Source organism: Rhinatrema bivittatum, chromosome 4 (assembly GCF_901001135.1).
Source record: "Rhinatrema bivittatum chromosome 4, aRhiBiv1.1, whole genome shotgun sequence".
NCBI classification, from domain to species: domain Eukaryota; kingdom Metazoa; phylum Chordata; class Amphibia; order Gymnophiona; family Rhinatrematidae; genus Rhinatrema; species Rhinatrema bivittatum.
This window is the reverse complement of record NC_042618.1, coordinates 212,204,965-212,220,970: the sequence shown is the minus strand read 5'-3', so window position 1 is coordinate 212,220,970 and position 16,006 is coordinate 212,204,965. Positions and strand designations below refer to the sequence as shown.

General features: G+C 49.6%; 1 protein-coding gene across 2 annotated transcripts in view; it reads right to left on the bottom strand.

Annotated features, from left to right (window-relative positions):
* RNF123 (ring finger protein 123) overlaps window positions 1-16,006 on the bottom strand; it is a 454,378-nt gene that overhangs the window by 195,801 nt on the left and 242,571 nt on the right. For both annotated transcript variants that reach the window (XM_029599662.1, XM_029599663.1), the window contains exons 30-31: window positions 9,990-10,077; window positions 9,326-9,410 (exon numbers count right to left, since the gene is read on the bottom strand). In XM_029599662.1, coding sequence (XP_029455522.1) covers window positions 9,326-9,410; window positions 9,990-10,077 — 173 coding nt within the window. The remainder of the gene's footprint in view (window positions 1-9,325; window positions 9,411-9,989; window positions 10,078-16,006) is intronic.

The following is a 16,006-nucleotide window of genomic DNA, read 5'->3' as shown; positions in this document are numbered from 1 at the left end:
GGAGTACTGGAGACCATATCTTCAAAAGGCTAGAGACAGGTTGGAAGTGGTCCAGAGAAGGCTGACCAAAATGTGTTAGGTCTGTTTCAGAAGATCTATAGGGAGAGGCTGAAGGATCTAAATATGTGTACCCAGGAGAAGAGGAGGTGTAGGGAATGATGCACAAACTTCAGTCATTTTCTGTTGGAAAGGAAACTGTACAACTAGGGAATCGAAATATGAAACTGGGGGGGGGGGGGGGGGGGGGAACAGGACTGAGAAAAATCAGAAAATATTTCTTTACTGAGAGGGTGGTGGCTATCTGGAATTTACTCCTGGAAAAAGTGGTGAAGGCGAGAACAGTATTGGAATTCAAGAGGGCATGGGATAAACAGGAAAATTAGGTCTTACCTTCGATAATTTTCGTTCCTGTAGTACCAAGGATCAGTCCAGACTGCTGGGTTATGCCTCCCCTCCAGCAGATGGAGTCAGAGAGAAAACTGAAAGCACCCCCTAGATATACTGGTGTGCCACCTGCGATCCCTCAGTATAATTGATAACAAAGCAGAAGGAATCACCCCTCCACCGAGTAAGACCTCAAACTTGTCAACCACTCGTCAACCACTGACCAGATCAAGTAGAAACACCTCCCTAAAAAAATAACAAACCTAACCGCTATTGCAATAAAATTGAAGTGGAAACCAACTTACCGTATAAAAACAGAGAACGGATAAATGACACTGTTAGGAACACGTAACGCAGACAGAAGTACGAGTGGACTCTCCAGCATCGGGCGGGCGTCTGGACTGATCCTTGGTACTACAGGAACGAAAATTATCGAAGGTAAGACCTAATTTTCCTTTCCCTATACGTACCAGGATCAGTCCAGACTGCTGGGATGTACCCAAGCCGCCTTAACTGGGGTGGGACCCGGAGAGTCCCGCTCGAATCACACTGCTCCCGAAAGAGTCCTCCGCCGAACCACGCACATCCAAGTGATAATGCCTAGCAAAAGTATGCAAGGACTTCAAAGTGGCCGCCCTACAAATTTCCTGGCTAGAAACACACTGGCTTTCGGCCCACGACGTCGCCTGAGAACGCAGTGAGTGAGCCTTAAGTCCATCCGGAACCGCCTTACCACAACCAATGTATGTGGACGCGATTGCGCTCTTCAACCATCTAGCAACAGTTGTCTTGGATGCCTGAAGACCCTTCTTGGGTCCATGCCACAACACGAATAGGTGATCTGATCTCCGAAAATCATTAGTAACCTCCAGATACTGTAGAAGTACCCGGACATCCAGACGCCGCAAGTCCCGACCTTGAGACGACCGGAGTTCCTCCTCCGAAAAGGAAGGTAATTCCACCGTCTGATTAACATGAAAAGCCGATACCACCTTTGGCAAGAAGGAAGGAACGGTGCGTAAGGACACACCCGAGTCAGATATGCGCAAGAACGGTTCCCTACATGACAGCGCCTGGAGCTCCGAAACACGACGCGCAGACGAAATGGCCACTAAGAAAACAGCCTTAAGGGTTAAATCCTTCAAGGAGGCCCTCTTAAGAGGCTCAAAAGGGGCCGAACAGAGCCCCCGGAGAACCAAGTTCAGATTCCAGGAAGGACACGGGGTCCACAGAGGAGGGCGCAAGTTCCGAACACCACGCAAAAAACGCGCAACATCTGGGTGACACGCAAGAGAATAACCTTCAACCGTACCTCACAGGCAACCCAGTGCTGCCACTTGAACCCTGAGAGAGCTGTAGGCCAAGCCTTTCTTCAAACCATCCTGCAAAAAAGAAAGGATATGGCCCACCGAAGTCTGTCGAGGTGAAATCCGTAAGTCACAGCACCACGAGTCAAAGACCTTCCATACTCTAGCATAGGCAAGGGTAGTCGAGGATCTGCGCGCCCTAAGGAGAGTAGTAATAACCGCCTCTGGATAACCTTTCCTCCTCAACTGCCGCCACTCAAAAGCCAAGCCGCCAGACAAAAGCGATCCGCCTGTTCGAAAAATACTGGACCCTAGCGAAGCAGATTCGGAAGATGACTGAGACGCAAAGGCCCGTCCACCGCCAGATTGACGAGATCCACGAACCATGGGCGTCTTTGGCCACTCCGGGGCCACCAGAATCACCAGACCCCGATGGGACTCTATGCGTCTTAACACCTTTCCTACCAGGGGCCACGGCAGGAATACGTAGAGGAGAACGTGCATAGGCCACGGAAGCACTAGCGCATCCACCCCTTCCGACCCGTGGTCTCGCCATATGCTGAAGAAACGCGCCGCCTTTGCATTTAGATGAGTTGCCATCAAGTCCAGATGCGGCAACCCCCAACGCTGGGTTATGAGACCCATCGCAGTGGCCGACAGTTCCCACTCTCCGGGATCGAGGTGCTGCCGACTGAGAATCTGCCTGAATGTTGTTCTCTCCTGCAATATGAGTGGCCGAGATGCGGGACAAATGACGCTCCGCCCAGGCCATCAACAATGACGCCAATGACGCTTCTGTCGCGACCGGCCGACTTCTTGTGCCTCCTTGTCGATTTATATATGCCACCGTGGTTGCGTTGTCCAACAGAACTCGCACCACCCGACCGCGCACCAACAGAAGGAGCTGACGTAACGCCAGACGGACCGCTCTGGTTTCCAGCCGATTGATGGACCAAGAGGCCTGACGTGGAGACCACGTCCCTTGGAGCGCTCGGGACTGACACACAGCCCCCCAGCCGGAAAGACTGGCATCCGTCGTCACTGTTATCCACGATGGTGGTTCTAAGTCCATCCCTTGCAGAAGATGGACCGGGTTCAGCCACCAATCGAGGCTGGACTGGGCTGGTTCCAGCAATGGCAACTCCATGTCGTACAACTCTAACCTGGGATCCCATCGAGACAGAAGCGCTTTTTGTAAAGGCCGCATATATGCGCAAACGCCCACGGCACCATCTCCAGCGTAGAAGCCATATGTCCAATGACTTGCAAATAATCCCAGGCCGTGGGTAACGGTAGATCCATAAGGTTCCGCACTTGTGACATCAAATTGACCATCCGCTGATGTGGTAGAAATACTTTGCCCATCAGAGTATCGAAGCGAGCTCCCAAAACTCCAAGTGTTGGGTCGGGTTCAGTCTGCTCTTCTCGAAGTTGACTACCCAACCCAGTTCCTGCAGTTGCTCCACCACCAACCGAACCGCCCGCTTGCACAAAACTTCCGACTTTGCCCGGATGAGCCAATCGTCGAGATAGGGATGAACCAGTATTCCTTGCCATCGCAGGAAGGCTGTGACGACCACCAGTATATCTTGGTGAATACCCTGGGGGCCATTGCTAACCCGAATGGGAGGGCACAAAACTGAAGATGGTCTCCTAGCACCATAAACCTCAAGTACCTCTGATGATGCCTCCGGATTCCAATGTGGAGATACGCCTCGGTTAGATCCAAAGAAGCCAAAAATTCTCCCTTGTGGACGGCCGCAACAACAGACCGCAAAGTCTCCATACAGAAACGAGGAACGTGTAAGGACTTGTTTACCCGCTTCAAATCCAAAATCGGTCTGAACGCGCCCTCCTTCTTTGGAACCACGAAGTATATGGAATACCGCCCCGTCCTGCATTCGGCCGGGGGGACTGGAATCACCGCCCCCAATGCTTGCAACCGTTCCAAGGTTTGGGCAATAACCAGCCGTTTTTCCGGAGGACCGCAAGGAGACGTCATGAAAAGATCTCGGAGTGGACGAGCAAAATCCAATTCGTAACCGTGACGGACGACGTCGAGGACCCACTGATCCGAGGTGATCTTGACCCATTCCTCCCAATACAGGGACAAGCAATCCCCGACGAGCGGTATGGAGGAATGGGCCTGCGCGCCTTCATTGAGTAGCCTTGGTGGGGGCAAACCCCTGCGAGGTTCCCGACCGCTGAGGCCGACGGCCCCGAAAGGAAGGAGACCAAGATTGAGACCGCGACGCTTGCTGCCGCTGAGAAAAAGAAACGCCCCTTCCCATCCGGAACCGGCGCTGACCCCGCAGTCGTCCCCTGGAATTCCCAAAGGAACGCAGATGCCGGGGCTTATCCTCCGGTAATTTATACACCTTGTTGTCTCCCAAATCCTTGATGAGCTGATCCAGCTCGGCTCCAAACAACAACTTGCCCTTGAAGGGAAAAGCGCCTAAACGCGACTTAGAAGAAGCATACGCCGCCCAGCGATGGAGCCAGAGCAGCCACCTGGCAGAAACCGCAGAAGCTATAGTGCGCGCCGACGTCCGCAGTAAATCATATAAAGCATCCGTTGTGTAGGCCATCGATACAGTTGGCCTGCTCCGCTTTGTCTAGCGGGAGATCCTGCGCGGTAAGCAGCTGTTGAACCCAACGAAGAGTGGCTCTCTGCACCAGACTGCTACAAGCCGCTGCACGTACTCCTAAGGCCGCCACCTCAAAGATGCACCTCAACATGATCTCCAGCTTTCGGTCCTGGAGATCCTTCAAAGCTATCCCCCCCGTCACGGGGATGGTAGTGTGCTTGACTACGGCCGCTACTGCCGAATCTACCGAAGGAGACTTGAGAAGGTCCAAAGACTCCGCCGGCAGTGGATACAACTTGTCCATAGCCCGGCTAACCCGCAAAGAAGCTTCTGGCACCTCCCATTCCTTAGAGACAATCTGCAAAACTTTGGGATGGAAGGGAAAGGCTTGCGAAGGGGCTTGCAGTCCCGCCATTGCCACGTCCCCCGTGGAAGTGTCAGCTTCCTGGTGCGGGCCCGATATTTCCAACTCTTTTAAAACGTGCGAGATTAGATAATTTAACTCGTCCTTTCCAAACAACCGAAGGACTTGAGGATCATCCCCCTCAAGAGCCCCCTGGCCGTCAGCATCCCCCGCCCCTGGCACCTCCGGGATATCCGGAGCGGGATCCGAGACCCCCTGATCTACTGCCCCTTGTGAGCAGGGGCAACGAGCCCCTGCAGACCCCCGATCCGGGGCTGCTGGTTCTGTCCTGGGGATCTTAGGAGGACTGGGACCCTCCGGCACCCACCCTGCTTCCGCCTCCAAAAAGGCATTGTGCATGAGCAGCACAAACTTGGAGGAAAAGGGAACTGGCCCTTTAAGAGCTTCCTCCACGGGTCGGGGGGCTCCCGAATCGGTCGTACTCTGGGGACTAAGGGCTGGTGGCGAATCAGGAGGGGAATCCTCCACCTCCGAAGCCATTTCCTCAGCAGCATGTGAGAGCCGCATGGTCAAAATGGCTGCCGGCTCCCTTGCCGATGGGGGCGGGCCCAAAACCCGGGACCCCAGCACACGCCGCTGCCGCGCCGGAGACACCCGAGAAGAAACGCTGCGGGCAGCCACCCCCTCCGGGGTCCCAAGGCGAAAGCGCGGCAGGCCGGGGCAGTAACAAGAAGCTCACTGCCTGCCTCCAGCAGGACTCACGTGGCCTCTAAAAGTTTCATAAATTTCTATTTGTGCTTTTTTTTTTTTTTGTGAGGAAATAGCACTGCAAACAATCAGCCCCCTTCAGAGGCAAGCCTCTGGAAACCAACGACCATAAAAAAAGGGGGTGGGGAGGGTGACCAGCCCACTGGTAAACTCTCCCCCTGCGCCTAGTGGGACAACACTAATCCGGGAAAATATTTGAGGGCATTGCCCTGCAAGGCCTGCCTATAACCCTATTACCACGCTGTGCGGATGACAGAATACAACAACAAGCTTTGTTGGGTTTTTTTTTTTTTACAGTAAAAAAGAAGGGAGATAAAACTATTTGATCTAGTCAGGGAAAGCTTAACAAAGAAAAACCTGGAAACCCAGAAGAATTTGGATGAGACCAGGACCGCAGGTAATGCCTCTCGATCTGCTGGAGTCAGAGAAAATACTGAGGGATCGCAGGTGGCACACCAGTATATCTAGGGGGTGCTTTCAGTTTTCTCTCTGACTCCATCTGCTGGAGGGGAGGCATAACCCAGCAGTCTGGACTGATCCTGGTACATACAGGGAAACTGCAGATCCTTAGAGGTTAGAGGAAAGGAATGAAGATCTGGGGTAACTATATTAGCTTTAGGTGTAACATTTCTGCATGGGGGGGGGGGTAAGGAGCATGGAGCAGCAGTTACTATCCTTAACATCAGGCACTGGCAGGGTAACTACCATTAAGCAACTTGCTGGGCAGACTTGATGGACTGTTGGTATTTATCTACCATCAATTACTATCAGGCCGATACTGTAAGCTGTGCGGGAAAATGGGCACTCAGGGTTGAGCACCCACTTTCCCAACGTGCGTCCAGTCACCTATCCTGGGCGTGCGAAACTGTATTTAAATGAGGGGTCGCTCTAAAAAGGAGGTGCTATGGACACTAGAGCATCCCTAGCACCTCCTAAGCAGCGGAAACCCAGGAGAAGTGAATGTCAGCGGGATCAGAAAAATGACGCTCATTTTTATGAGCGTCCGTTTTCCAAACCCGCTGACAGTCACAGGTTAGGAAAACGGACACTCGTAAAATTGCAGTATGAAGGCTTCTTAGAGTTTTATACTCCATTTTTAGCAGCAGGCTTCGCAAGGCTCTAACAGTGAATGCTGAGATAAACCAAAAAATAATGCAACAAAATAGAGGCTCTCTCTTTGGACCTTTTTGATGGATATTATTTTTTATATAAAGCTACTCCTCCTACTTTTCTGTCATCTCTATCCTTCCTAAAGAGATTATAGCTTGTATAGCTTTATCCCATTCAGGAAACTCACTGAACCACACCTCGGTCATGACAACAATATTCAAGTCTACTTTCACCATTAGTGCCTGCAGATCTGGAAATTTATTGGCCAGACTATGAGCATTTGTGTGCAAAAATTTCCTCATGATCTCCTTTTCTGCTCTTTTGCTGCATAGTGGACTATTGAGCCAATTTATTTTGTTATTTTCTACACCCACTTCATGTGTTTGTTGGGGGCGACATTCCAAATCCCTTGGCTTCCATCTGCCACCCATTTCCTATAGTTTAAATGCCTAACATATGATCTGAATTTCTCACTTAGGATTCTTTTCTCTGACCAGAAAGATGTATACCATCTTTACTGTATTGCCTTTCACAGTCTCATATGCGGCCCCAGCCCCTAATATATCTTAAAATGTCTTCTTTACACCAGGGTTTGAGACACTTACTGAAGTTATCTATATGGCTTAGCCTTTCCTCTCCCTTTCCATGAACAGGTAATACTTCAGAAAAGGCTATGATTTTCAACAGATGCAAAAGCTGCTTCCTCAGCATATTGTAATCTCTCTATACCGCAGAGATGCTGCTTCTAGTAAGGTCATTGGTACCCAAATTGATTATGAAATCAAATTTATAGGTTTTACTTTGTTCATTGCATTCAAGTATCTGGTTTACTTTTCTGCTAGCTGAGGATCCTGGAAGGCATTTAACCACCATAGATTTCTCAAAATGTGCTCCCACGTTCATGCGTTTAATAACAGAGTCTCCCAGCAGAAGGGCTTTTCTGTTGGACATTTGACAGTATTCTGGGGCTGAAGGACACCTGGGGTGTCATTTTTATTTCTGATACCAATTTAGTTTCCATTTCTGGAACATCGTCATGTTCCAATGTAGAAAATGCATTTTGAAAAGGTATCATTTCTGGGTTTTCAAATCCTTTGCGGGGAGAGACTTAAAGAATAAAGTAGAATACACAAAACATGCATACAACCGTGCACTAATATGTGCATACAGCTAAGCACACTTTATTACATCGAGAATATAGTTAGCCAAATACCAAGCATAGGATCTGTTAGAGTACCCTACCCCAATTGACAGAGTCATACCTTGATAGCTATTTCAGATCAATAAGGTATACAGTAGGTGCATTAAAGGCTATTAAATAACTCCCTGTACAAGTATGGTCTGGACTAACTTTCTGAAGTGCAGATATTAGTAGCCTTAACCTCAAATAGTAGCCAGTTTCATAACTGTGGAGCCACAGTTGGTCATCCACAGAAATAGGAGGTGCAAATGTACCTGAGTGCTTTAGCACAGAAACACTGCAAGCAATTTTCAAAGGGAAATACCCGAGTACTTTCCCTTTGAAAATGAGCTACAATGCCTATACACTAAAAGTACAGAAGCACACTGTCAATACTGTGGGCTATTCAGAAATGTTTCTCGTTGGTGTACAGCATTAATTGTACCTGTGGTATGAAGAACACATTATTTAAAATTAAGGATAAAGAAACATCTAAGCTGCATAAGAAGGGGCAATCCACCCACCAACTCTGTCATTAAACATTTCAGTTCATGTAAGCTTAATGATCTGAATGGTTATATGGACTGGTTAAAAAAAGGAATTGCCAATAATCTTAGACATTTTAGATGTGTTTTTAAATATCAGTTAGCTTTGTTTTTTTGTTTGATGGTTTTGGGAATGTTGTGGAATATGTAATCATTCATTACTGAATTATTTTTGTAACCATTTCATGTTAGCAATTGTGATTTATTGACATTTATTTTGCAATCATTTTATTTATTTAAAATCTTTTCTATACCGTCGCTAAGTTATATACCATCGCAACAGTTTACATGTAGGCACATATTTAATGTAGGTAAAAGTGTAGTATAGTACATTCTAACAGGTGCCGTTAAAGGTTCGGTTACAATATATCATTAGACAAAATAATTTTTAGAGAAGTGGGCCATGACCGAGTGTACTAAAAGTACTTTTACGGGTAAATTTATCATACATAGTGTTATCAATATGCTAGTTGTGATGTGGGGTTCATAGACTACTCTACTGTATCGTCCTAAGTACTGTGTGTCGGTGCTTATCTGCTTTTATGATATTCAGTCGTGGATTCCTAGGGGATATTGTGTAAAATTACTTTTTAGCATTGATTCAATAGACCAGAGAGGCTTTAGAAGTTGTACTGAATGTCTGCATGTGCTGCGGTTTGTGTGTATATATGTGGATCCCCTCCATGCCCTTTTAACTTTATAATGGTCGGATCTAAATGCACCAAATTGTGTGTGCAGTTAGTAGATGAGAGGCATTAGACTTTTCTAGTTTTGAAAGTTGGTGAATGATTTGTGGAGGCTCAGGAGGAGAGAAGAGTTGGCACATTAGTCATAGAAATGCACGGGGGTTGATCTGAGCCTATCTACAATGTCACACCTTCTACTGATTTTAAAGTTTGATCATGTTTCTGATTATGTAATTTGGGTAATTCAGGTCCTGGAATCATTCTGGAGTGCCCCCTGAAAAGCCTGTGGTAAAACATATATTGGGGCTGTATTCAAATCCATGGATTTGACTCATGAAGCTGGCTCAGGTGGGCTCCTGAAGGTTGAGAGATTGTAAGAGCGGTGTTACTCACTCTGAAGGCTGGGTAGATTGCCATCCTCTGGCTTTGTTTTCAGAAGGTGAGGGAGACGAGTGTATCTGTAGCCAAATCCACAGCCCTGTGGTGAAAATACAGAGGAGAGAGGTGAGCCCCATATTCTTGATACAAGACAGAGATAGAAGTGACTGCCAGCGTGTTTCTGCCAGTCCAATCCCTCTAGGAGAGATGAGGAGGAAGAGGGAGAAAAGGACCTTTTCTACCCCTCATCCCATACCAAAACAGGAGAAAAATAGGGGCAGAAGATCAAAATTTGGAAAGAGAGCGAGCCTGGGGGGGGAGGGGGAATAAGAGATAAATAGAACTTCTAAAAGAGAATTACCCTGCAGTTTCTGCACAGAAGTAAAAGCTAACATTTTTTTTTTTGCTAATCTTTATTTATGAGCATTCAAGTGGACTAATACGGCAGCCACACTACTTTACCTCCAGTTTCTATGAGAGGCAAATGCCTCAGAATTCAGAGGAAAAGTGAAAGCATTTTAATGATAAAGAGTATTTTACATTTGCAATTATACCTTAGGAAATGTATCAAATGCAAATTTTGTATTGCAGATTAAACACATAAAGAAAGAGAATATATAATGCCTAATATTTTACTGCAAACAAAAACACAGTAGGTGGAAGAGAACAAAAGATTTACCCTCCAGAGTCGCACCAGAATCCAATTAGTCTGGGCCCAAGGACGCTGCTCATATGGGGCAAGGAGATTCTTCATCATGGTTATCCGTCTGGCGGAGGAAAGGCAAGTCAATATGAAAGTTATGGGGCTGCCCTTAGACCTATCCTCCCTCACACAGAAACATTCTGCTGACTTCAGTAACAAGCCTCATCCTATTTATGGCACATAACAGGCCATATACCTCCTCCTGCCTTTACCCTGCCCAAGAATAACTTACTATTTCTGTTCACTATTATGATGATGATGATGGTCAAAATTTATCACCTTCCAACAGATATCAAAGTGATTTACAATAAAATTTTACAATGCAATTTAAAATGAAGTAAAAGCACACAAATAAATAATGGAGAAATTACTTACCTGATAATTTCATTTTCCTTAGTGAAGAGAGATGGACTCAGGACCAATGGGGTATAGTGTATTCCTGATAGCAGTTGGAGACGGATCAGGTTTCAATCTGATGTCAGCCCCTAGTACATATACCCCTGCAGGAAGTGCAGCTCTTCAGTATTCTCCTCGAAAAGCATTGTGGATATATGTATGACTGAATAATTTGAATAACTTGATTATCTTTATAACTAGGTTAACTTAAATAATTTGAACTGGTTGAATTGGATATAGCTAAGGAAAACGAAATTATCAGGTAAGTAATTTCTCCATTTCCTAGCGTGTAGCAGATGGACTCAGGACTAATGGGATGTATAAAAACTACTCCTGAACTGGGTGGGAGGCTGCCCGTGACCCACTTAGAATTGTCCTTGCAAATGCCGTGTCCTCCCGAGCCTGAACACCCAGACGGTAAAATCTGGAGAAGGTATGGATGGAGGACCATGTTGCCGCCCTGCAGATCTCGGCAGGCGACAGCATTCTAGTTTCTGCCCAGGATACTGCCTGGGCTCTGGTAGAATGGGCCTTGATCGGTAGAGGTGGTGGCTTGCCAGCTTCTACGCAGGCTGCCTTGATGACTTCCTTGATCCAGCGGGCAATGGTTGCCCGCGAGGCCGCTTCCCCTTGTCTCTTTCTGCTGTGAAGGACGAAAAGGTGGTCTGTTTTTCGTACGGGTTCCGACATTTCCAGGTATCTGGATAGGAGTCTGCCGATGTTGAGGTGGCGTAGACTACGGGCTTCTTCCGAATTCTTCAAACCATCCGTCGTTGGTAGCGAGAGACCACTTTGGGGAGGAAGGAGGGAACCGTGCGTAGTTGGATGGCTCCCGGGGTGAACTTAAGGAATGGCTCACAGGAGGACAGTGCTTGTAGTTCGGAGATGCGGCGGGCTGAACAAACTGACAGCAAGAACACCGTCTTTAAGGTTAACAGGCGGAGGGACAGTCCTCGGAGAGGTCTGAAGACGGTTCCCGCTAGGAAATCCAAAACGAGATTGAGATTCCACAGAGGTATCCGGCCACTTTAGTGGTGGACGAATATGTTTGACTCCTTTTAGGAAGTGTGACATGTCCAGGTGAGAGGCTATGCTGTTGCCCTCTCTCTTGGAGCCTTAGCATGACAATGCGGCCACCTGTACCTTGATGGAGTTGAGGGATAGCCCCTTCTTTAGTCCGTTCTGTAAGAATTCCAGGATCACAGGAACTTTAAATGAGCGTAGCTTGATGTTGTGGTCTTCGCACCAGGCTACAAATACTCTCCAAATCCTTATGTACGTTAACGATGTGGAGAACTTGCGTGCTCGGAGGGTGTCGATTACAGCCCCCGAGTATCCGCTCTTTCTCAGGCGGGCCCTCTCAATGGCCAGACTGTAAGAGAATTGAACTGGGTCCTCGTGAAGGATCAGACCCTGTTGTAGCAGGTCCCTGTGTGGAGGCAGGGGTAGGGGGTTCCCTGCCAGCAGCCTTCTCATGTCTGCGTACCAGGGTCTTCTTAGCCAATCTGGAGCCACCAGAAGAACTAGCCCCCTGTGTAGTTGTATCTTGTGAATGATTGCTCCCAATAGGGGCCACGGCGGGAAGGCGTATAGCAGGATCCCTGGTGGCCAGGTCTGTACCAGGGCATCGATCCCCTGGGACTGCGGTTCCCGCCTGTGGCTGAAGTATCTGGACACTTGGGTGTTGGATCTGTTTGCCAGAAGGTCCATTTCCGGTGTTCCCCACCGATTCACTATCATTTGGAAGGCTGCGGACAACAGCCTCCATTCTCCTGGGTCTAGATTTTCCCTGCTGAGGAAGTCCACAGTGATGTTGTCTTTCCGGGCGATGTGGACGGCGGAGATCTCCTGGAGATTTGCTTCCGCCCACGCCATCAGGGGGTCTATTTCTAGGGACACTTGTTGGCTTCTGGTTCCCCTCTATAGGTTGATGTAGGCCACTGTTGTGGCGTTGTCTGACATTACTCTGACCGCTTTGTCTCGAAGTCTGTGAGCGAACCGCAGACAGCCTAGTCTGACTGCCGGCGCTTCTAGGCGATTGATGTTCCATCCCGCCTCTTCTGCGTTCCACTGCCCTTGGGCGGTTAACTCCTCGCAGTGTGCTCCCCATCCTCGTAGATTGGCATCTGTGGTGAGTAGGGTCCAGGTTGGAGAGGATAGTCTTGATGCTCAGCTCATGTGGTTGGCCTGCAGCCACCACCGTAGCTGGTTTCGGACTCTGCCCGGGAGTGATAGATGTACGGTGTAGTTCTGGGACCGTGGGCGCCACCGTGATAGAAGTGAGTGCTGTAGGGGCCTCATGTGGGCTTGCGCCCATGGCACAACTTCCAGTGTGGATGCCATCAGCCCGAGGACTTGCAGGTAATCCCATGTTGTGGGATGAGGATCATTCAGCAAGGTATGTAGCCGGTTCCACAGTTTTAATCTCCTTGCGAATCGGACTCCTAGGTATTCCAGCGACTGTGAGTGTTGTAGGAAACGTTTGTTTGTGTTGACCACCCATCCTAGGCTCTCCAGTAGAGTTATGACTCTACTGGTTGCTTGGTGGCTTTCCTCCGGGGACTTTGCCCTGATCAGCCAGTCGTCTAGGTAAGGGTGGACGAGGATTCCTTCCTTCCTCAGTGTTGCCGCCACCACTACTATTACCTTGGTGAACATCCGGGGTGCTGTGGCTAACCCAAAAGGTAGTGCCCGGAACTGGTAGTGACGGTTCAGGACTTTGAAGCGTAGGTAGCGCTGGTGTTCCTGATGAATTGGGATGTGTAGGTAGGCCTCCGAAAGATCCAGGGATGTGAGAAACTCTCCCGGTTGTATCGCCCTTATTACGGATCGCAGGGTTTTCATGCGGAAGCGGGGAATCCTCAGGTGGTGGTTGACCAACTTGAGGTCCAGGATGGGCCTGAATGTTCCCTCTTTCTTGGGGACAATAAAATAGATGGAATAATGTCCAGTATTTATTTCTTGTGGAGGCACTGGGGTTATGGCCTCGAGGGCCAGTAGTCTGGACAGTGTAGCTTCCACTGCCGCCCTCTTGAAGAGTTTGTGGCGGGGGGACTCCACGAACTTGTCCGGAGGGGTACGTAGAAAATTCAGTTAGTACCCCTCCCGAATGATGGCTAGGACCCACTTGTCCGAAGTTATCTCGACCCATCTGCGGTAGAATATGGTTAGTCTGCCCCCTATGGCTTCTTCCCTTGGACGGGTTGGCTGAATCTCATTGTGGGGTGCGGCTGGGGCCTGTACCCGAGCTGGTACCCTTCTTGTTGTGCTTGTTCTGAAAGGACTGGTTCCTGCTCATATGGCAGGGCGCTTGATAGTTGCTCCTGTAAGGATTGAAGCGCTGTGAACTTCTGCCCCTGGAGGACCTGGGGAAGAGTCGCTGGTTTCTCTTCATTTTATCCTCCGGCAGGCGCAGCACTGGGGACTCGCCCCATTTGTCGGCTAATTTCTCTAGTTCGCTGCCAAACAGGAGGGATCCTTTGAAGGGCATCCTTTTGAGGCGCGTTTTGGAAGATGCGTCGGCCGACCAGCTTTGGAGCCAGAGTTGCCTTCTGGCCGCCACCGCAGATGATACTCCTCTGGCCGCTGTACACACTAAGTCGGAGGCAGCGTCAGTGAGGAATGATACTGCTGGTTCCAAGTCTTCTCCCGGGGTGATGTTCCTGGTTTGGGATAAGCAGGCACGTGTCACACTGTGCAGCAGGCCGCAATTTGTAGAGACATAGCAGCTACGTCAAATGATTGTTTGAGGATGGATTCCAGATGCCAGTCATGTGCATCCTTGAGCGCTGCTCCTCCCTCTACTGGGATAGTGGTGCGCTTAGAGACTGCACAGACCATGGCATCAACTCTTGGGCATGCAAAGAAGATCTTTGTTCGCCGGGTCCAGGGGGTACATGGCTGCCAAAGGTCGCCCCCCTTTGAATGTGGACTCCGGGGCATTCCATTCCAGGTCAATCAGCTCTTGTGCCGCTTGTAACAGAGGGAAATGGCGAGAGGTCAGACAAAGACCCTCCAGCAGGGGGTTTGGTTTAGGTTCCCCCGAAGTACCTGGGCCCGGGATAGCGAGCTCCGTCAGACATTGGGTGACCAGGTCCGGGAGCTCGTCCTTTGTGAAGAAGCGTCTCATAGTTCGGTGAGGCTCTGTCCCCGGAGGGAGCTCCCCCTCTTCTAGGGGCTCAGCTTCCTCTTCAAAGATGTCCGTGTCCCCATAGGTGGGGCTTCTGGGTACTGGAAGCCTGTACCTGGGTCTTGAAGGGCCTAAGGGTCCTCCGGCGGAGCATGTGGCTGACCAGCTGGAGGTTTAGTTTCCATTTGAACAAAGGCGTGAATCCCCTTGAAGAACTCCGCCCATGAGATCAACACTGGATCCAAGCTGAGGGGCGCTGGTTCCCTGGGGGTCCCCATCTGTGGGGAGGTCCCACTGGGATCTGCTAGGTCCGGGGTACTCCCTGAAGAGCTAGTACTCCGCCCTGGGTGGGACTGGCCCTGAACTGGATCTCCCAGGGCCTCCTCACACTGCGTACACAGGGTGTCGGCCTCCTCGCTTTGTGCAGCTCTGATGTGGCAAGCTGGGCAGAGACCTTGAGCCTTTATCCCTGTTTCTGGTGGTGCCATGGCTGTCGGCGCATAAATTCTTATGCGCTCCGTGCACTTAAGATGAGCATGTGAGCTGTGCGAGCAGCTGTGCGTCCAGCCATAGATATGCGCCCAGTTCTGTGCGTGCAATTTATACGCAGAAGTTTTTATGTGCGTGTAAGTGTATGCGCACAAGTGCTTTGTGCGCCTAGCTCAGTTTTGTGCGCTTGGGCCGAACAGCGAACGGCACGGTGAATAGGGCCAAGATGGCGACGGCGAGCATGCGGGCAATATGGCGACCCCCCTCGGAGGGTCTCCACGTGGGTAGACCCTTGGAAATAGCCGGGGCCTGGCCCTGCTAGGGCGGATCGACCCGGTGGCACTGGTCCCGGCCGGTGACCTGTGCTCTTCCTCGATCCTCGGAGACCGGATTCAATCAGAAGATTTCTACCTTACCTTGTCTTCGGCGCTTCCTGGTTTCGTCCCAGGCGGTCTCCGGCTGCGGGGGAAGAGAGCAAATACCTTCACCGCCACGCTCAAGGGTTCACCCACTGCCTCTCAGCCGCGCCCGAGGATCGGGGGCTAGGTCCTTGCCGCGATTCGGCCGCCAGACCGAGGCTTACCTCCGAAGGACCACGGAAATCACCTTGGGAATCTCAACTGGGGGAGGGACCCGAGGGTATCATCGCAGGAGAGCGGGGCTCATCTTCAGGTAGGTTTCTTCTTTAAAATTTGGTTTTCTTCTTTGAATTTGGTTCTAATGCTGTGCGAGCATGCAGATAGTCCCTAACTGCTATGGAGAAGGAAAATACTGAAGAGCTGCACTTCCTGCAGGGGTATATGTACTAGGTGCTGACTTCAGATTGAAATCTGATCCGTCTCCAACTGCTAGCAGGAGTACACTATACCCCATTGGTCCTGAGTCCATCTGCTACACGCTAGGAAAAAAGGCATTATTTGTCTTTCCCAGCTGTTATTTTTGCTGCTCTGAGCTGACATATGGTGATGCATATTTTTGT